Source organism: Periplaneta americana, chromosome 12 (genome assembly GCF_040183065.1).
Source record: "Periplaneta americana isolate PAMFEO1 chromosome 12, P.americana_PAMFEO1_priV1, whole genome shotgun sequence".
Taxonomy (NCBI): domain Eukaryota; kingdom Metazoa; phylum Arthropoda; class Insecta; order Blattodea; family Blattidae; genus Periplaneta; species Periplaneta americana.
Window position 1 is genome coordinate 54,795,817 of NC_091128.1, and position 23,247 is coordinate 54,819,063.

General features: G+C 34.7%; 2 protein-coding genes across 2 annotated transcripts; both read right to left on the bottom strand.

Moving 5' to 3' along the window:
* Positions 1-22: 22 nt before the first annotated feature.
* Positions 23-8,672, bottom strand: LOC138709960 (lipase 3-like). Its single transcript, XM_069840643.1, has 3 exons — positions 8,648-8,672; positions 6,645-6,790; positions 23-352 (listed from the first exon to the last, which is right to left on the bottom strand). The coding sequence occupies exons 1-3, from the start codon at positions 8,670-8,672 to the stop codon at positions 203-205; spliced, it is 321 nt and encodes a 106-aa protein (XP_069696744.1). The 3' UTR covers positions 23-202.
* A 556-nt stretch (positions 8,673-9,228) lies between these two features.
* LOC138709962 (lipase 3-like) lies at positions 9,229-21,578 on the bottom strand. Its single transcript, XM_069840644.1, has 3 exons — positions 21,340-21,578; positions 17,528-17,695; positions 9,229-9,363 (listed from the first exon to the last, which is right to left on the bottom strand). Exons 1-3 carry the CDS (start codon positions 21,487-21,489, stop codon positions 9,229-9,231), a joined length of 453 nt encoding a protein of 150 aa, XP_069696745.1. The 5' UTR covers positions 21,490-21,578.
* Positions 21,579-23,247: the final 1,669 nt, after the last annotated feature.

Here is a 23,247-nt window from a genome sequence, read left to right on the forward strand (position 1 = left end):
CCAGGGTTGAATAGGGAACAGATCTCGAAAAAAGAAAACATGTATTATGCTCATGTAGACATTTACATATTTTTTATGTTCTGTGTGTATTAATACAGACTAATTTCAAAATTATTATATAAGATACCGAAATGAAACATAAATTTAAAATGTCACTTAATTACTGTTATCTGAAGTCGATTTAAGGCACAGACATTTGCATTCAGTTATTCTGGATGGTTTTCAAAACTTCGTCGTTGACAAGTGTCTTCACATCATTTGCCCACAAGAAGTCCATGTGAGCGAAAGATGACAGAGGTACTCTGTACTCACCCAGGGAGTTACCCAAAGCTGTGTTCAGCTCGTGGACGTCCTGAAAGAGAAATTACAGCTCTTTAGAGCTATGACTGTAATAGCAACTTTTCTAAAGCTGCAGTACCATATCTAGCTCAAACATCTGTATCAGCTTTTGACAGGAGAAGTGAACAAATCTCCACTAAGGTATGAGCGAAAGCATGTGATTGTGAAAAGCGGAGAAGGTGATACATTACTCTAACATCTCAAACAGTTATATTTATAGAAGAGTATTCTCTCAAAAAGGTATTGAGTTTTTCGTTAGGGAAGTGAAGCACAAAGATTGGATTGCCAGTTTAGAATCTCACTATAGAAATTGCAGAGGCGGTGATTTATTTGATGGTTTTTTTCATATTTTTATTGACCTTTTTAACTTTTATTTTCCGGAAGAAGTGATGAAGATTAAAAGAACAGAAGTACGACACGACAAAAGCAAATGGTTTACAAAGGAACTGGAACATATGAAAAATAGGATGATACTACTGTCGTCCATATATAAATTTTCTGGGAAGGAAGAAGACAGAGTTGAATATAAGAAAGCAAGGAAAACTTACAAAGATTCATTAATAAAAACAAAAAAACAGAGAAATGCTATTTTCATTGAATCATCCAACAACAAATGTAGAGCTGCATGGAACTTGATAAAGACAGAATGTAACAAAGGTGTCAAAAATCAAAATATACCAATTGAACCCAATGAAATGAACAGGTATTTTCTTGAATCTGTGGAGCATATCATTTCAGAGATCAGTTCTTCACATATAACAGCAGAAGTTCTTCTAACAAGCACACCTGTGCAAGTGCCAGAGATAGGTTTCAAATGGCAGTATACGTCATGTGAGGATATAGTTAATATTGTGAACAAAATGAAAGCATCAAACAGCAAAGATATTTATGGAATATCCAATAATTTCCTGAAGCAAGTGATTAATTATATCGTATATCCATTGACAGTGTGCATCAACGATTGTCTGGAAATGGGGATATTTCCAAATAGGTAGTCAAAAATACTCGAGGATTTGCCCAATATACAAGAAAGGTGAGAAAGAGAATCCAAGTAGTTATAGGCCGGTATCTATTATTCCTATTTTCGGAAAAGTGTTAGAATGTGTAATGAAGACTCAATTGGCAAATTATTTTGAAGGAAATGACTTATTGTGTCATACGCAGTTTGGTTTTCGTAAAGGTAGAACAACAGTTGATGCTATCTTATCACTGCTGGAATCAGCATACAATGGTTTTGAAGATAAAATGTACTCTGAGATCACGTTATGCGACCTAACAAAAGCTTTTGACTGCGTTTCACATGACATTTTAAGACTTAAGCTACAATACTATGGTATAAATGGAAGGGAGTTGGATCTCCTCTCATCATATCTGTCTGGCAGAAAACAAATAGTAGAAATTCAAGGGATCAGGTCTTTTGAAGGAGAAGTGCAACATGGTGTCCCACAGGGTTCCATCTTAGGACCTTTCTTATTCCTAATTATTGTAAATGATTTAAGTTATAACACTATGGCCAAATCAACATTATATGCAGATGACACTTCTTTTATAACATGTTCGACTAGTGCAGCAGAACTGCGTCAGCTAACCTCAAATACAGTTTTGGAAGCAGCAGAATGGTTCAGAGCAAATAAGTTAATTTTAAACGAGGAGAAGACTCAAAAATTAATTTTGTCATTGAAAAAAGAAGAAGGGTCTGAAGAAAAGGCAGTAAAGTTACTTGGTATCCATCTTGATACAAAACTAACCTGGGATTGCCACATTGAATACATCTCTCGGAGACTGTCCAGAGTCCTGTATCTCTTAAGAGGAATTAGAGATAAAATACCCGGGCAGTACCTAAGAAGTGTTTATTTTGCTTTTTTTCATAGCATATTGAAGTATGGAATCCTGGTGTGGGGAAACAGCAATAAACTTATTGAAGTCCTGCTCATTCAGAAGAAAGCAATAAGAATTATCACACAAGAACCAAGCAAAGCACATTGTAAACCACTGTTCATACAGGAGTCCAACTTAACAGTTGTTAATGAATATATTCTGGAACTCCTTCTTTACATCAAGAAAAATCTTTATGGCTTCACCAGTAGGATGGATAAACATGAGTATAATACTCGGAATAAAGAAAAACTGGACATACCATTTTGCAGACTATCCAAAGTTAAAAGTAGTCCTAACATGTTGGGCTGTAGAATGTTCAACATGTTTCCACAGGAAGCACAGGAAGTGTCACTTGACATATTCAAAGTCAAAGTGAAAACGTGGCTTCTTAGAAACCCATTCTATTCTGTACAAGAATATTTTGAATCAGAAAAGCAAGCTGTTGATATTTTTTAGGTTTCTTTCTCTGAATTGTATTATTATTCTGTAATATATTAGGACATTCTCATAAATTGTTAATCAAATCAATATCTGTGATCAGTGTGTTACAATTTTCATCTAGATATTAGCCTAATTTTGATAATCTTGACTCTCAATTGTAAACTCTAAGGAGTATTTGTGATCATTTTGTTTTATGTTTAGTGTTGTAATAGAATAATTTTCATTTTTGCACTATAATTTCACACGTGTAATTTGACAATGTCATTAGCTTTTGCTATAACGACAGCTAATAAATACTATACTATACTACTATACTATACTATACTATACTATACTATACTATACTATAATATCTTTTCCACTTTTATGAACTTACTCGTATACCCTGCATACGATTCTGAACTAGTTGATATAGGTACAGTATACAGATAGTGAACATCTGCTCTTAGAGGTTCCTTATGACCTTTAAATGGACGATGCTTAAGTAAGATATGCGAGTTCTCTCTTGAAAACCTGTTTTCTAAGTATATTTTTTATGAGAAAAGTTATTTCTAAATTTTCTCAGCTTATTGCGATCAACATGCATTATGCAAGTAACACAAGAAGTAATAATAATATTAATGTCGTTGAGTGTAAAAATTAAAGAAAAAATAAATGTTGAAAATTAAAGGTGTATAATCTCCAAAATGTTTTATATGGCGTATGAGATCTCATTACTACAGATTTTGTAGATATACGAGTATATTTCATTATCTCATTGCTCAAGTTCTAAGTTCCTTTCAGTGTTCTATGTATGCAATTAAAAATTTTAATTTTACTCTTTTATTTGTGTGATATGAAACTACAAAATATCTCGATATATTTATAGCTGTTTTTCCAGTGCTTTATAAATTTGTTCAAATTTGGTAACAAACGCTAATTAGGTGTAAATTTTTCTGACATTTTGTATATTCGATTCCCTAACCGTTTCAAATGTATATCATTTTACCTTTTAGGGTGTGTTTCCAAAGTATATGTAATATGCTTTGTCAAATCTGGCAACCTTTTCATAAGGGAAGCTAAATTTATATAATTTATATTTATATTATATTTTTATTTATATAATTGTAAAAGCTTGCAAGCCACTGATTTAAAAGCTGGATTCACTTAATGAGAATTGCAAGAACTCCGCTAGCTACTTTTATCTGTAGACCTACTTCTATATATAAGCTAACCATTTGTCATTTCAAGAAGATTTTATAGCAATGGGCTCAGAATTCAGTCCTTGGCAGTTGTAATATTTATGGTGAACGAAGCTGTGGGGCAGATTAAAATTGCTGTTTTTATTTATTATTATTATTATTATTATTATTATTATTATTATTATTATTATTATTATTATTATTATTATTATGACCACACTAAACGCTAGGCCTATGAGCTAATGATCTAGTTCAGACGTGGGGATCAGTAGTAACTTACATGTCGAACGGAGTCGAACGCAAGGACGTGATCTCCCTCTCTCCACACCCCTAGCTGGGGTACCTGTCCGACTGGTTGAAATACTGTACTGGCAGTCAGTGGTGGATTTCACTAAAAAAAAATGTCGCTCTCTAAGGAAGCTCCTGAAGTAAAAAAGTCCAAACATATTATTTCCACAAAGAATGGGAAAATGAATTCTTTTGTTGCGAAGAAGGGGAAAGCGTTAGGTGCTTATTATGCTACAAAATTTTACTAGCACGTTGAGCGACATTATGAAAAGACTCGTTTTAATGGAACAATTTTTTTATATATTTTTTTTTTATAATAATAGTAGTCCACACCTGTGGAGTAACGGTTAGCGCGTCTGGCCGCGAAACCCCAAGTGCAAGTGCACAAATATGGCTGGTTTAGAAGTATATAAGCTTAAACAACTTTGCAAAGTAAAATATTCACATCTTCGGAGTTTTGTTATGAAAATTGCTTCTATGTTTGGCTCAACCTTTATTTGTGAACAGTTTCTTTCTCAGTTGGCCATTGTAAAATCCAAATCAAGATCACGCATTTCAGACGAAAATTTATTCTATCAGCTCACAATTGCAACGTCTGACATAACTCCAAATTTTGAAACACTTGCTGATTTACGTGACGAAGAAGAATAATCGAATCCTTTCTTTTAAGGGCATGAGTCAATTGACGTAAATTGACAAAAACAACAAAGAACTACAGTAAGAAGTTTAAAAAATAGCCTAATTGTTGCTTTTCTGTTTCTTGGTAATGTGCTTGATATTTTGTTAAGAATCTATTTTTCCTTAGTTTCTTAATTTTATTTTCAAAGGATGCAAATTAGTGACTGATGCCCTTTCAAAACAAATAGGTTCAGATTATTGCATTACCTTTTAACTGTTGTGGAATTGTACGTTTTATATCATTTTATAAGGTTTTTACAGTAATTGTTTAAATTATAAATAAAATTATGTTTCAGCTTTTTGTAAAATAGTTTGTATTTGTTTTGGAAAATATGTTTTCTTTCATTGTCATTATTCATAAAAATAACATTTGTAGAAAACTGTGTATCTTTTTGTCCTGCTTAATTACTTAACGTTCCGTGTTTCAATACTTCACGCAATCCACCGCTGAGTATTACGTTAACAGGTGATGCGTGTTGCAGCAATCAGAGTAGTACGGCGCATCTCTTTAAATGTCCACGTCTGATCTAGTTGGTATAAATACACCCATAGTCAAATATATTTCTTACTCAGGAAATCACTAAATTATAATTTACTAGCGTGAATATAGTTACCTTAATTCCAAAATCTTGTACTCGCTATGATGTCGATTTTCACTTTTTGCGCACTTTTGAAAGTATATCCACAGCTCCATGTACTGACAAAGCAGTAAACCTTAATTTAGAATACCAGCACTAATATTGGGCTATTACGAAACCATTTACTTGTGTCTCTGTATTATGTCCACTGAGTTAGCTATGTGGTAGTGTGCCTGCCTCCAGACTAACCAGCCTGGGTTCGATCTCACCTAGGGACTAGGAGAGATGGCAGTGCACAATTTCTAACCACTAGATTGTGCAGCAATATGCCTGGATTAAACCCCAAATCTCTCTGCAGTACTTATGAAGAGAAAGCCTATGTCACTGTTAATAGTGATTCGTACATCAGATTGGGATGTTAAGTATGTCGGCCCACTTGGTGCTATTCGAGAGAAGCAGGCTGCATGCCAACACCAGGTTTCCCCTTCTCCCTTCCTCATCTTCATCATCATTCAATCCATACATGAACATTTACACATATACTCACTCTAATAGACGACATAACTCTCTACAGATACACATCATGTACAGCGTGGCCCACCGAGTGGTGTGCAACTACAAAATGGATCACAGTCCTGCCATCTATCCGCAATATGCGGAACCCGAATCGCGTAAAGTGAAGTTAGTAGGTAGGCATTAGACATACATACATACATACATACATACATACATACATACATACATACATACATACATACATACATACATACATACATACATAGGTACATACTTACTTACTTAATTACTTACTTCTCTCTCTGTGAATATACTTTCAGAAATGCACAAAAGGTGAAAATGGTCATTCGAGCAAATTACGAGTTATAGTATTCTGATAAAATTAATTGGTTTTAAAGATTTTTGGTATACAACTAACTTGATTTTCCTTACTCCATAGCTCTCCTGCATCAAAACAGTTTTACGATGAAATGTAACTTCTCACATTTTTGCATTTATATATGTATTGCAGTCGACAGTCTTTATATTGGTTGGCACAAAAAAGATTTAGTATGCATATTTGTAAAATGTTGAAATCTTGAAGGAAAATTAGGCTGATATTAATAAGTTTTATTAAAGATGACTAGTGCACATCTCGTTACCATAGTGCACGATTGTTATCTCGCCAAAACTTCAACAGAAGGCTACGATGCCTTAGGGAACCCTCTGTATATTTAAAAAAAGCACTGGTGTAGTTTTTACTTACAGTAGGGTCTCCAAATAGATCATTGTCGCTGTAGAACAGTGACACTGGTGTGCTTATGGCAGCCAAATCATAGGATGGTGGAAACAGACTTCCGTATTCTGCCAAGTTACCAGCGTAGAAATCCCACAACCTGAAGCCTCCTTCAACTGGAATGGGTGAAAAAAACAAAATAATATATCCGTTGTTACATTTTCATTAGCTCCCCTGCATTAAATTTTACTTATTGTGACTTCATACAAGATTGTAAGGCATTTAGTTCTGTAAATTTAACAAGCAGATGAAATATATATACCCCCCATGGGATTGGGTGTTCGTCCATTGTCTTGTGGTTTTCCTGTGAATCCTCAGCAGTGGTCTGAGTCATGCCAATCCCATGACCACGGAGACAAGCAATAGTGAGATATCTAATGTGCGATTAGTTGAATCTCCCTCTTCTATTCGCAGTGGTGTGTATGGTTATAATATTGTGTTTTGTATATATGCCACTTGCTTATTAATCTGTGTGTTTTGTGGAGAGTGGTTGGATTTCAATCATAGGTGAGGAGGGTAAAACCTACAAAGTAGGACTGGATGTGCAAAGCACATAGGCCTACAGTCAAAAGACGCATGCTCTCCATTTAAGGACAAATTTTGATAATGTGATGCATTTGTATGTATAATTTCTGAATATACCATCAAGTCTGACTAATGGGGAGGTTAAGCAGATAAAAAAGATGGAAAAAGATTTATCAGTGAGTGTAATTAAAAGGAGATTATGGTTAAATTTGACTTTTTCCCTAATTGATCTACAATTTTAATTTTTTGTATGTAGAAATATCATTACTACAACAACTCAAATTTGAGATTACTTAAAAAAATTGGCCCCAAAAATAAAAAGAAAATAGCAGGATACATTAATTCAGTAAAATGGATATATTTCAGCCATTTTGAAAGATAAATTCAAAATTTATAAGCATGTTCTTTAAAATGTCTGTATCACAATATTGGTATTTTAAAGATAAACAATTACAAAACAATTACCTGTACATTTTAAGAATTAATTTTAGAGGTACTCGGCATCCATCACAGAATATTAGGTCAAATTATTCTTATTATTAAGGACTCATTGTGTATTTTATTGTCAGTATACTCATAGTGTATTTGTATAAGTTATTGTAGTAATTGTGTCACTTTTATACTACACTGGACTCTTGCTAATCTGGCGATTCCTTGCACAGAAGGATGATGGATTAGCAAGAGTGTCGGATTACTGAGACTGCTTAAAAATGTCATTAAATGTATTGTTATAAGTTGTGGGAACAACACCACTTGCACATTTAAATCGAAACTAGAGCATTCTACACTTGGCCGGAGCTTGTGTACCCATTATAAGTATATACAGGCCTACATGTAGAAGTAGTACACATGGCACTGGTGCAAATTTTTCAGAAAACTGTTACAGCACAAGTGATAGAAACTACACTAAAAAGAGGCTGGATAATTGAGAGGCCAGTTAACTAAGAGCTTGATTAGCGAAAGTCTAGTGTATTTTATTTATATCATTGTTAAATTGTATGTTTTTTAAAGTGATTTTAAAATATCATGTGTTCAAATTTCCAGTGTTCATTGTCTTCTAGAGTTCAGGATCCTTGTGGCCACCTGCATTTTGTAGGTTGTTTGTTTCTTTGAGTAAATTGTCTACATATCGATGGCTCAGAACCAGACTGTTCCAAGTCCATTTTACTTTTTTTTTTTTTTTTCAGGACAGCTATTTCAATTTGTCGACTGTGTAACTTTTACTTAAACTGATTACTGTCCTCCAATATTAGACTTGTTCCAGCAAGAAATTAAGAACGCATTATGATCTAATACCAAACATTTTTCGACACATGCGCTAGTTTAGTACATTTTCGGGATTTTACGTTGTTGGAATGTTTCTTGAACTGTTCTTTCACAGCCTTTGGAGCTTCTTCTCATATTAAAATTATATTCATCTTCCGAATTTAATTAATCATAAAATATACCACTACCACCTTCCAAATCACTCATGATCGACTATTTTTTTAATTTTAACCTGCCCAGTCTCAAAGCATTTTAACCTCAACCTCAGACTAAGCCACCTGTGCATGCGTCTGCAGTTCAGAATTTCCAGTTCCTGCTCTTAATCGAAAACCACTTTCACTCGTTCCGAATGAGTTCGAAAGCACATTGGAACAGAAAACTGGGAGTTTAGAATCAGTTCAAGTCTTGTTGGAATGCACATTGAGTACCGGTACTGCGCATGAGCAGACAGTTCAGAATCGATTCTGAACCGTGCTGGAATAAACCTATTGTCATATGATAAAAGCTTTCAACATCGCAGAATAAGTGTATGTAATGTAGAGGAAGATATTAAACAATACACTAGTGATGAAGCCAATCAGTAACTATGACGAACCTACAAATATTCGTATGAATGTATATTTCCAAAAGAGGAATATCTGACCGACACCTTCAGCTAACCCCAAGGATCCAGAATACATAAGAAACGTGTGGAAGTGTACAACACACAATTTGTTGCAAGAGACGAAATACAATATACTGCCAAGTTAAATATACCAAACATTTAAAATGATAAAGAAGCGATAATCCATTCAGAACTGTAGGTTGAAATAACTGCAGAGATTTCCTGAGCATAGTGGGCCACCGTCTTGGTCGAACATCCTGCCGGAGTATGAGAAAGAATGACTGGCAAAAGAGTCTGTAATGGAGAAAGAAGACTTCAGTACAGTATATACTTACCTTCACTTTTACTGGCTTTCCACTTTACAGCAGTTCACCTTTGATTCCTGCTTTCCAGAGCTTCCTATTTTCCCACTGTCCCTCTTCACCATGTATGTGTGTATTCCTTCATACCATGTCTTTCTAGCTCTTTCAAGCTTTCTTCTTTCTGGCACTGTCCAATTGAGGATACATTTAGGTCACCGTTCCTCCGACATCTGTTGTACATGTCCATACCACTGTAAAGACCTATTTTCTATTTGTCCATAATAGTTTCATCTGCTTCCATTTCTTTCCTAATATATGTGTTTCTTACATTTTCTAGTCTGGATATCCTCATACTTCTTCGTAATCCATCCATTTCTGTCGCCAACACCCTTTTCTGCATTTTTTCACTTATTGTCCAGCTTTCTGAACCATATATGTAAGTATGCTTTCGATTATTGTTTTTAGAATATACTGTTTTGTATTTCTACTTCACAAAACACAATTCAGGGATCTAATTGCTTTTCTAGCACAATTTACTCTGTTAATAATATCTTTTTCACATGTGTCAGATTTGTCAATAATGATCCCAGGTATTTGAATTCCTCAACATTTAATTGTGGCATCATTTATCTGTAGATCTTCTGAAATTCCTCCAATTACCATGTATTCTGTTTTAACAATATTTATTTCCAATCCACCTGCTTCAAATGCATCCATTAATTTACAGACCATATCTGTGGTGTTCAGGTAAAGAGGTATAAGTCATTTTTTTGTCCAGCTGGAATTTTGTTCCCCAGATGAACACACAAGTTAAATTATACAAGTGGGTGTGCAAAAATCAAAGAATACTAGCATTTGATGTGTTTTATTTATGTAGAAAATTATTTGTAATAAGGGTTCCAAGTTTAATTTTCATTTACCTCCGAACTCATTTTTATGACTTATCTCCCTTTGCCCAGACACCACAGATATATTCTATGTCTTCTTTGTCTTGTCCTATTATAACCTGGTCATCTGCAAATAATAAATTGTGCATTACCTGGCCATTGATATTCACTCCCATTCCTCTGCATGACTTTAGTATATCTTCTACAAATATCTTAAACAGTGTTGGTGACATCCCGCATCCCTGTCTTAATCCTTTTGTTGTAATGAATTCTGATGATAACCGATTTCCGACTTTAACAAATGCCTTACATCCATACAGCTTTTTTATAAAAGTAATGAGAGCTTTAGGGATTCCAAATTGCTCCATTGACACCCGAAGTCTGTTGATAGGTATAGAATCATAGGCCTTTTCAAGATTGATAATTACCTTATGTACTTCCTTCCCTTTTGCCACCATTTTTTCAATAATTTGATCACAAATATATTGTCCAAGCATGATTTACCAGTTGTAAAACCTGCCTGATCTTCTGATATTTTATGTCCTATTATTTCCTCCAATCTAATTTTAATAATGGTACTTAAAATCCTACTAATTGTTATCATGATGCTAATGCCTCTATAATTTGCTGGATCTCCTTTGTTTCCTTTATTTTTGTATGTATGTATGTATGTATGTATGTATGTATGTATGTATGTATGTATGTATGTATGTATGTATGTATGTATGTATGTATGTATTCACACTGCAAATGGGTATATACCCGGTGGCAGTGGTAACTAATTACACTCAATAATGACAATTAATAATAAATACAACTAATAAAAAACAATAAATAATAATAATAATGATAATAACAACAAGGAGCATCCTAAATTAAAATGAAGCATGGTCACTTAAAATAACATTTAAAGTACCGGTACTGTAAATCTAATTTGTATCTTAACCTTAAGCTCGAACTAAGACCCACGAGTCTGATAGGTTCATATCTGCACAAGTACCTTTCGGCACTACACTTATTTCGCTGTCAACTCACTCAATGCACTGATTGTACCTGATTTCACTAACACTTCTAACCATTTCACTGTTCAAATACTTTGCACAGCCACTTCACTTACACAATAGACTTCACTGACACTACACACTTCACTGACACAACACACTTCCTCACTGATAGAACACTTCAATATACTGATCATATAATATCTTTAGGGGTCGATACATCGTTTTATGGAAAAACTCCTCAAGTTTAGTCATTCTTGTAGCATACAGAGCCTGTTGAAAAATGCATATATTTGAGAAACCCCTCAAGTACAGTACCTAAGGGTTTTCTCAATTACATCACTTTCTATGATTTTGGAATAGCTTTGAAAATATTATATATATATATATATATATATATATATATATATATATGTTGGTAATGTTAAAAAGTTTCGGGAGGAAATTAAACACAGAATAAATACGAGAAATGTCTGTTATTATTCGGTTGAAAAGCTTTTATCATCCACTCTGCTTTCACAAAACCTGAAAGTTAGAATTTATAAAACAGATACATTACCAGTTTTTCTTTATGGTTGTGAAACTTAGACTGTCACTTTGAGGAAGGAACAGAGGTTAAGGATGTTTGAGAATAAGGTGCTTAGGAAAATATTTGGGACTAAGAGGGATGAAGTTACAGGAAAATGGAGAAAGTTACATAATGTAGAACTGCACACATTGTATTCTTCACCTAACAAAATTAGGAACATTAAATCCAGACGTTTGAGATGGACAGGGTATGTAGCACGTATGGGCGAATCTAGAATTGCATATAGATTGTTAGTTGGACGGCCAGAGGGAAAAATACCTTTGAGGATGCCGAGATGTAGAAGGGAGGATAATATTAAAATGGATTTGAGGGAGGTGGGATATGATTGTAGACACTGGAATAATCTTGCTCAGGATAAGGACTGATGGCTGACTTATGTAAGGGCAACACTGAACCTCCCTGTTCCTTAAAAGCCGTAAGTAAGTAAGCAATGTTAAAAAGTTGTGTATTTATATGTTGGTAGCATTTGTATGATTTGATATAACTGGACAGTGCTGTGTATGTGACGTTACCTAAGGATGATTTAATAGAAAATATCAACCAACTTTTTTTCACAGCATTATTGACTGTTACCAATAACTTTTTGTTGACATCAAAATATAAGGTGTGGCAGTGAGATATGAAGATTTTTACAGCCCTGTTGTGGGGCACTGGGGACGAATTGAAAGGAAACACATTTACTGGAAGTAATCTAGTACAATGCAATTTATTAATGTTTGATTACATTTTAAAAATTACATTCCATAAGTAACCTCCACGGCAACAAATACATTCCTACAAACTGCTATGAAAGTTCTGCATAACTCGCCCCAACAAAACAGGTTCGGTGGCACTAATTTCGTTCCCTATGTTCTGTTTCAGCTGGATGATGGTGCGAGGCTTGTTGCGATACACCCTACTTTTGAGATAACTCTATAGGAAGTAATCAGCGCACACTGCTCATGGTTCAATGAACTGACTGCAAAATATGTTTCCAGGACGAATAATGTCACGATTTGGAGACAATGACTGCCTGCCAAGATCTCCTGACCTGACTGCAGCTGATTACTTCCTATGGGTTCTCTCAAAAGTAGGGTGTATCGCAACAAGCCTCGCTTCATCATCCAGCTGAAACAAAATATAAGGAACGAAATTAGTGCCATTGAACCTGTTTTGTTGGGGCGAGTTATGCAGAAGTTTCATAGCTGATTGCAGAAATGTATTCGTTGCCGTGAAGGCTACTTCGAAATGTAATTTTTAAAAAGTAACCAAACATTAATAAATTGTATTTTACTAGATTACTTCAAGTATATTTGTTTCCTTTCAATTCGTCCTGAGTGTCCCACAACAGGGCTATAAAAACCGTCATATCCCACTGCCACACCCTATATAAACGTGTATTAATACTTTACAACAATACAATAACTTCTATCATTCTGCTTCATTAATAATGACATAAATTCCCACATTTAATCTTTTATTTGAGAAAGCCCTCATGGCCCACATATTTAAATAATTTTTCTGAGGAACTGACATGTGTTAAAACCTCAATTTTGAACTTGAAACATGTAGTTACAACGTAAAATTAAGGGAAAAATATATGCTTCAATAAAATTATTTTCATATGGGAAATATTTAGTTTTTTATCTCTTCTGAAAATTTTAAGATTTTGGACATGAGGGGTTTCTCAAATAACCTGTTCAATTGTAGAACAAGATATCAATTACGCCCTTTAAATAGTGTGAATAATATACTACCGTCTATTAGTAAAGTCCTTAAGCCTATTTTTAAATACATTCTTGGTTATTTTGTAAAGCCTTTAGTAAGTCTGCAGGTAAAGCATTCCAGTCCCTGTTAGTACGATTGAGAAAAGAAAACTTTCCAGTGTCCGTCCTCTGTCTTTTTTTCCCTCAATTTATATGAGTGGTCATTCCTTGAAGAATAATTTGGCGGCTGTAACCTATTTTTTATTTCTCTCCAGGCAGGCTCACCTCTGTATGTTTTGAACATTGCGCATAATCGAATTTGCGTTCTCCGGTCCGTGAGTGTGTCCCATTTTAATGGTGAATTATTACGACAACACTTGAGAGCCTGCTTTTGAATCTTTTCCAGTGTCTTAATATGTTCTAATATCAATGCACATTGTGCGCAATTTATTTCTATTATTATTAATATGTTCTAATCTGTAAGGATCCCAACATGCAGCACCATATTCCATTACTGGACGAACTAGTGATTTATATGCAATCTCTTTGGATTTATCAGAGCCTTTCCTTAATACCCTCATCACAAAGTGTAACGCCCTCCATGCCTTTCCCGCTGTGTCAGTATATGTTGCACTAATGTATGACATTTCCAGTCTGTCGGGATTGGATCTCCCTCATTTACCTGATTAAAAAGTCTAGTTAAAATACTTATAATATTTGGGCCTCCACATTTAATTAATTCCATTGTTATCTCTCCTAGACCAGCAGCTTTTCCATTTTTGGCTGTCTTCAAAATGTTCCATACCTCATCTTCTTTTATAGGACTTCAGTATATAATCTTCTATATAAGATTATATCAGTTACAACATGAGTAATGTTGTTGTTTATTCAACTGTCCGAAGATAGGTTGTGACCTCATAAGTGACATCACTCATAATGCAACTAAAGCAGGAGATAAGGGGTACCGGTACCGTTAGTATAATTAATATCAAATAATAGGATCCTTTTCAATTCGAACATCTGTCGCCTAGAAAATTTATAAGCAAATTTTAGCCAAAGAAATGTTACAATCTTAAAATATCCACTAAGAAACCATAAGTAATGACTCCCCACGCCAAATCGATCGAAAATTATAGAACACAAATCTTTGTAACAGATCAGGAATTTTAACTATCTGGGCAGCATTGTGAGCTTTTTAACAGGGATAAAGATATGTACAATAAAATACGTATATATATTTTAATTAAACAGGGTAGTTGTGAAAAATATTAAAAGAAACACACAAATTAAGCTTCATAAAATAATCATTATTTTTATTATAACTTGTTTGTTTTCTAAATGCACGTGGCAGGTTTTGATACTAATGAACAATAATGTAACTGCTGATGTACACGAGTGCAGTGAAGAAATGCCTCATGGCACTGCACCTCTCTCCTTACGGTCCTTTCAAATCAAAACATCAGCACTACAAGCTAAATTACGGTACACTTAGAAAACAGACGAGTAATAACTAAAGAGCGCAAATGGGGTGCATATTGAGAGAATACAAGTTTACTGTACGGAGTGCTTTGTATTGTATTGTATTGTATTTATTAACATTCCATGGTATTCATACATTGCTTTACAGGTAGAATATGGAACAAGACAAAAAGCTTAATACTATTATAAAGTCTTAATTTATAGTCACAGTCTAGATGAAATATATACAGACGAGATTTGCAATATAGTCTACTAGTACAACACATAGTTTTAGTATCAATTTCATGAAGCATTATTGAATGACATGAATTCACCTACAGAATAGAAGGCATGAGAAATTAGGTACTTCTTTAATTTGGCTCTAAATAATCTTATGTTTTGAGTTTCATTTTTTATATCCATAGGGAGGCTATTAAAAAATTTTACTGCCATATAACACACTCCTTTTTGATAGCATGATAGACTTGCCGATGGAGTATGAAAGTATTTTTTTTTGACGTGTATTTATGCTATGAACTGTTGAATTAGTTACAAAGTTTTCACGATTACATACGAGGAAGATTATAATGAAAAGATATACTGACAAGCCATGGGCATTATTTGTAGTTTTCTGAAAATAGTCCTACAAGATTCCATAGATTTGATACCTACTATTATTCTAATTACTCTTTTTTGTAATAGGAATATACTGTTACTATCTGTGAATTTCCCCAGAATATTATTCCAAAACTCATTACCGAGTGGAAGTATGCAAAGTATATTGTTTTTAAGGTATTGATATTTACTATCTTTTGCATAGGTTGCATTTTGTTTTTAATGGCGTCACGCATGTGGGTGCAGTTAGTGGTATCTCATAGATACGCTAACAACTCATTGCTGGTGGACGGGATTCTGTAGCATCTATTTACCATTCTTCGGCAGTTCTTTGCTTACTCCCGTACTTCTACACTTCCTGCCATATTTCTTAACTTCCTTTCTTAGTTCTTCACATTCATCCACACGTCTTCACTTCTTCATTGTGCTTCTGCGCTGTGTATACAGCACTTCTTTATTTTGTACCGTAATTCTTCTCTTTATTTATTTTCGTAGCATTTATTTATCTTTATACCAAAACATCGGTGAGATAAGCCGAAAGAAAATAAGTCTCGTTGTTTGAAGCTGCAGTTATATTTTGTTAAAGAGTTTGGAACTCAACACTTCTCTATGGACAATTTTATCAAGAGGAGAATATTTTTATTATATCCTTAAGTCTAGTTTTCTTAATTTATATGTTTCTTGTTCCGTAATTTTAAAAATTTATAAGTATTATTAGATAATGAGTAGCGAAACAGACTAAAATAATGATGTATCGATATATTTTGAGTTCGTCCCTGCCACATCATGCGTTGTAGAAAGAAGTTTTTCTCAGTATAATCACTAACTGAATATCGTATGAGGTTCACCTCTCAATCCCTGATGAAATATATTGTTGTCCATTGCAACAAGTCCATCCATGAAGGAAGAGAAAGTAATGCAAAGTAAGACAATGTACTTTTTCGATATGTAGTTAACTGTATAAATGCATTTTAAATATGTGTATTATATTGCTGTAGCATACTAAATTGTAAACTTAGTAATGTAAAGTGCATATAATTAATAGGTGGTTTTTAATTTAAAGTGCATTCACAGAACATTAGAAGTATGTAGCTCAAACGATTGTTATCGACAAGCTTAGTTCTGTTCTGGTTGTATGAGGACAGTACACTGCACAGCCTTACGTGTTGCTTATGGTCGTACTTATAGTCAATGTTGCAGTTAACCTTGTGGTTTACAAACCCCAAATGCGCTCTCTAGTAAAGTTATAAGTAGGGGTGAAAAAAATGATTGGTTATAGGCTACTCTGCATCGTACATAGAGATCTGTGTTTACAAAATGGTTGTGTGCATGTGTGACTAGTTATGGTAGTGGTCCGCTCCATATGAATGAACTCATAATAGAATTTACATTTACAGGATTACTTGGGTTTGAAATTGATTAACTCGGAACGAATATTAAATTTACAAAAAATATTATTACCATTTAATTAAACACATTTTCCCCATGTTCTGAATTCAGTCACCTTATTAGCTGTTCTTCGTTGGATTTTTGTTTCGGCATTCTGATACAATCTCACGTCACTTAAGCAGGTCAACTATTGAGAAATGTCAAATGTTCACTCTATCTGCTCTGTACAGACAGTAGAGACACCCGACAACGGGACGTATTTTGTAAACAATGTATATAGAAATTATTTACTACCCTGGTACCAATACTTTTCTTCAGCCCTAGTTATAACATATAAGAAGATAATAGTGGATTACTAAGGAGAGAGCTAAGAGTAAATACAGGGTGCAGAGGGTTAAGAATGTCCAAGAAGAGATCGTATAAGAAATAACGATTAAACATATTTTTTCAACTGAAATAGTAAAATGGAGGCACGCAGAGAAACTTCGTGATGTAGAATTACAGAAGTAAGCAATCTTATTTAAGAGCTTACCTCATTGAGTTGAGAAGGATCGTAGCCAACTAAGAGAAATAATATGTTTTCGCACATTGGTTGAAGCACAGAAACTTCCGAGCAAGCAACATCTGCCAGAATCTGCATGAAGGCATTACTGGGCCTGAGTTCCCCCACGCCAAGCAGCTCTATTGCTTCCATACCAAGCTGAAAGTGAAGAGTCAGAAAGAAAAAGGCGGGAATGTTTAATTGAACAAGTCATTAGTTGTTACTTAAATATTATTATAAAAGTTAGTCTATGTCTAAAACATACATGGAAGGCTATCAAGTAGAATTTTAGATTGGATTCCAGAGGGAAGGGGAGGCAGAGGTAGATCGCAAAACACCTGGTTGGAAGACAAATAAAGTTTTGGCAGAGAAAGGACTGCAAGAATGGGCTTCAGAAGATATAAATAATTGAAGAAAAAAAAAAAGAACGTAGTACATTGGTCACAGGAAGCTGTGATATTACCATTGTAAACCTGTTTGTAATAATAATAATAATAATAATAATAATAATAATAATAATAATAATAATAATATGTCTAAAACATTACAGTTCCTGAAAATAATCATCGCACATATGCTATATACAGGGTGATTCACGAGGATTTACCGTTACTTACGGAGCTTATTTCCGAAGACATTCTGAGCAAAAAATGTCAAATAAACATTTGTCCTAATTGCAATATTTTCAGAGTTACATTAATTTGAAGTTGTTAGTAAACTATCTTTTTTATTTAGTTTTACGGGTAAAAAAAAATATTACAAATAGGGAATGAACTATTGAGAAGTGTCATTTCTTCAACTGGCCAATTTTCTGAAGGCAAAAGTGTGTTGTTAATTGTTTTGTACAGATTTTATTTTTCAATTTTTAACTAAAAATGACATCATTCTTACGCGCTTATCACAAAAATTGTTACAAATCATATGACTTTAGGAACTTGATTCTTTACAATTTAATTGTGCATCCTAATATACAGTCTTAAAGAATTTACAAAAAATGGCGGAGATTTGTAACAATTGTTGTGATAAGTGCGTAAGAAAATGTAATTTTGTACCAGTAGTAAAAAATCGAAAAAAAAATCTGCACAAAGCAACAATGGAATTCACAACACTTTTTTAGCTTCAGATCAGAATACTAGCTAATTAAAGAAATGATATTCCCAAATAGTTCATTCTTTATCTGTAATATTCCTTTAACCTTGAAACTGAAGAATAATGATATTTTACAAACAACTTCAAATTAGTGTAATTCTGAAAATATTGAAATTAGGACAAATGTTTATATGCCTTTTTTGCTCAAAATATCTTCGGAAATAAGGTCCGTAAGGGACGGTAAATCCTCGTGAATCACTCTGTATACATAAATAAAACACGCACATACCTACATTCAGGGATTTTATGAAATCTAGCAACTCTAAGAGGGTGTTCAGGGAAAATATTTGTCTTGATATATAGAACCAATGTTCGATGAAGTCTTCTTGCCATTTAACTTAACATTATGATATTGTCAGGGTGCTGTTTGTAGAGAGTGGTGCAGGAACTTTTTCCCTTTATTGACTCTGCTGTATAGCTACTGCTAAAACGATTTGTTCTCCTCTGTGTTTTCTCAGAAATGAATTTATGCATTTGTATACTTTCAATGTATTTAATATTATATTACTGCTGTCCTTATTCTTTTTATTATTGTTAAAGAAATTTACTTTGCAAAACTAAAAATGTTCAGTTTTTACACACCTTTTTGCAAAATAGATCAGTACTACGTATTGATAAAGGAGAATAACCAAATGCTTATTTGTGACATAATATATTTTCACTATGGTTAAATGTTGCTATATAGACCTACAGTTTCTAAAATAATTTTACTTGGTTTTTCGATTCTAGACAGAGAAAGGAAAGGGTGAAGAGAAATGGGAGAAGAGAGCGAGTGAACAAACTGTTCCCATTCGCTCTAGGCAAATAACAAATGATACACATATGGAAGTCACATCAAAGAAAAATTTAGGCACTTAATGTATCGGACGTTGTTACCAGCTCGTTCACCTGACTTGATTCCATTGGACGTCTTTTGTGGTACATATCAACAGTAGGTCTATGATCTTGACTTTCGTAATCTTGCACTTACCACAGAGTGTGCACAACTTTCGGAATCGTAGAAGACGAGTGTGTATAACACTTTCGGATTCCTAGAAGGCGTAGTATGTCAGCCAGTGAAGCGATGCTGTAAATAGGCTACTATACAATATGGTCCTAAAATTTAAGGTCAACATTATGAGCACTGATTGTAACAGGAGTGAAATTAGTTGCATCAACATTTATAAGTTTATTTTGTTAATTAAGAGCACCATAATGAAATTCTTGTGTCTTATTCAAAATTGCCGAGCACTTTACAAAATCCTTATATACGATTGCTCAGTAGGGAAGATACACGTGCAGTTACAATATGTAGGTGGTTGGGTAGAAGAATGGATGAATTGGATGGACGGGTCGATAGATGAATAGATGGAAGAATTAATAAGTGGATAGATCGATGGGTAGGTAGATTAGATTAGACAGGTAGATTAAATTAGATAAGTAGATTAGACAGAATAATAGACAGATACGTAGATGGTGAATGTATAGATGGATGGACGAATCAATAGATGGATGGTTTGATGGATAGGTGGGTGAATGGATGGATCGATGGATGAGTGGATCAATAGATGGATGGATGAATCGATAAATAGATAGACGGATCGATAAATGGATTTTTATTTTTATTTTAGTAGGTTATTTTACGACACTTTATCAACATCTCAGGTTATTTAGCGTCTGAATGAGATGAAAGTGATAATGCCAGTGAAATGAGTCCGGGGTCCAGCACCGAAAGTTACCCAGCATTTGCTCACATTGGGTTGAGGGAAAACCCCGGAAAAAATCTCAACCAGGTAACTTGCCCCGACCGGGAATCGAACCCGGGCCACCTGGTTTCGCGGCTAGACGTGCTAACCGTTACTCCACAGGTGTGGACTCGATAGATGGATGGACGGATGGTTGGACAGATCAATGGATGGATGAATCGATGGATGAAATCCATAAATGGATGGATGGACTGATCGATAGATGGATGGATGGATCCATAGATGGATGGATGAATTGATAGGTGAATAGATGGATATATTGATGGGTGAATGGATAGATAGATGGATGGATAGATCGATGGGTCGACAGATGAATAGATGAATGGACGGATTGATAGGAGGGTAGATCGATGAATGGATCGATAGATGGATAAATGGAAGAACGATGGATAGATAAGATAGTTATATAGATATGTAGGGGTAGTTAAGAGGTAGAAAAGAGTAGAATTAATCTTGTCTAGATTAGATAATTAAATTTTGAGTTTTTCCTAAGAATTTACAGAAAAATATTTCTTGAACTATTTCCATTATTTTGATAAAATTAGAGTAAGGCATATCTGCTGTAGTAGCCTCTGTTTTATTTCAAACAATATCATTTTTGCTTACAAACTCAGCGTGTTTTGTCGGATTCCAGAAAAAAATTGAAGATTTATCTCAATTCCTACTGATTGCAAGTCTCTCCCTGGTATTATGTTCAGCTGTGATCGCGCCTTGCTGACCACATTGCAGTAAGTCTAATGCTAAACGTTACAAAAGGCCTGAGTCTTGAAGATTGGTCTTGATGATGATGATGATGATGATGATGATGATGATGATAATGGTGATGATCTGGTGTAGTAGTCCTATTCGATCATTTTATGTTAAAGAGTTAGTAATTATTTGGATGAATGTACGAAGGCATTCACAAACCTGGCCGCCGGCGAAATTGGCAGAAAATTGCACCAAGGGACTGGCCACGTGCTTCATGAAGGCGACGGGCGCAAGGCTGGTCATGTGTTGGATCTTGGAATTGTATTCTGGTTTCATTGACGTAAACACATAGAACATCATCGTTCTCATGGAGTGACCCACATAATATAATTTCTCTTGCCCTGTTTGGGCCAACACGTAGTCGATTTATGCTGGTAGGTCATATATGCCCATCTCGTGCCAACTGAAAATAAACAGTGCCATACAAATAACAAATGCTCTTCAGTTCCGTAACATGTGCGACCCACTTCACCAACAGACAGGATACAAAAACAATTGAAAAGTTCTTATAAACTTTGTTACATTTGATCTTGGTTTCAAGTTATGGCCATTTTTGTACGTCTGTACTGTGGTGCTGTTTATCATTACAGGACGTGCCAAAAATTTCCACTTCAGCCTGAATGCAAGCCCGCAGTCTTTGTGTAATGTTGGGAAACGGTTGTGAATAAATATATGTTTTCAAGTAGCCCCATAAATGAAAGTTCAATGAATTTAGGTCTGGAGAACGTGGAGGCCAACAAGAACATACCTAGTAAAATAAGTCTAGAGATAGTGCGTAGGAACAGTTCATTTGGCTTTAACTCGGCAACAAGGACAGACACATGGGGCAAGTAATGTATATGTACTTTTCAGTGGCGAAGCATCCTTAGAAGCGCTGGAAGCGCCGCTTCCCCTTAAATTTTAGGAGAAATAATATCATTTTATATCTTTAAATTCATTTGGGAACATTAGCCGTGTTGAAGATCACAGCCTCATGCTAGGCAGCGAACGGCAGCACAGGAACAAGTAACCAGTGCGCATTGACAACTGAGCATGTCGTGGTAAGCTGGACTCGACACAATCGTAGCTGCTCAGAAAAATTCGGGAGTTGTTGGTAACGAGAAGCGACTCCAGAAATCGGCCCACTGAAATATTTGTAGTGGCAAAGAATATTTTATTGTTTTTATATTGTGTGACACTATTAAAAAGAACTGTAAGTATGTTTTTAATTGTAGTGATTCTTGTATTATGTGTACACTAGAGTTTAGTAGATAAAACTAGGATTTTCTTTTTAAGTTGCTAATGATTGGTGAAAGTGTAGGAAATACACATTAACTCCACCTTAGGTTGCGAGTTGATGGGGCGAGTGCCAGCTCCGTAAAATTTTGGACCCCTTGGACAGCATGGCTGCTGACAGCAGCGTGAGCAGTGTTGCAGTGGAAGAAGGGCCTACGTGTGACTGTGCAATAGAAAGAGTACTGAAAAATGGGTTTAATGCTCTCCCTTACTAGGAAAAACTGAATATAATTAAAAGTGACAAACCAAAAAAACTTCTTAATAATGACCTCGGTATACAGAGTAAAGGTGTTAAAGCGTTTATGCGTCATTTTAATGAAGATATGTATGATACAGTTCCATGGTTATGTGGATGTCATAGATTGCGAAAATTGTTCTGCTGGCAATGCTTATTATTTTCGCAAGAGAAAAGTGCTTGGAGTCACATTGGCTTTGACGACTTAAATAACTTGCACAAATCTCAGAAAAGACATCAAGTCACACAAAATCACATAATGTGTCTAAAACAATTTACACAGTTCGGGAAAACAAGGATTGAACCGTGTTTAAGTGAACAATTCCGGCTTTCGATAGAGAAACACAATGAGGACGTAAGAAGAAACAGAAGAATACTTTCTCAGATGATAAAGGTAGTATGTTTTTTGGGAAAGCAAGAGCTTGCATTTCGAGGCCACGACGAGTCCCAAGGTTCTTTGAACAGAGGGAATTATGTCGAACTGTTGAAGGAATTCGGAGATTTTGATGTAGAGTTATCTCATCATTTGTCAAATTCGACGGTTTTTTCGGGGTTGT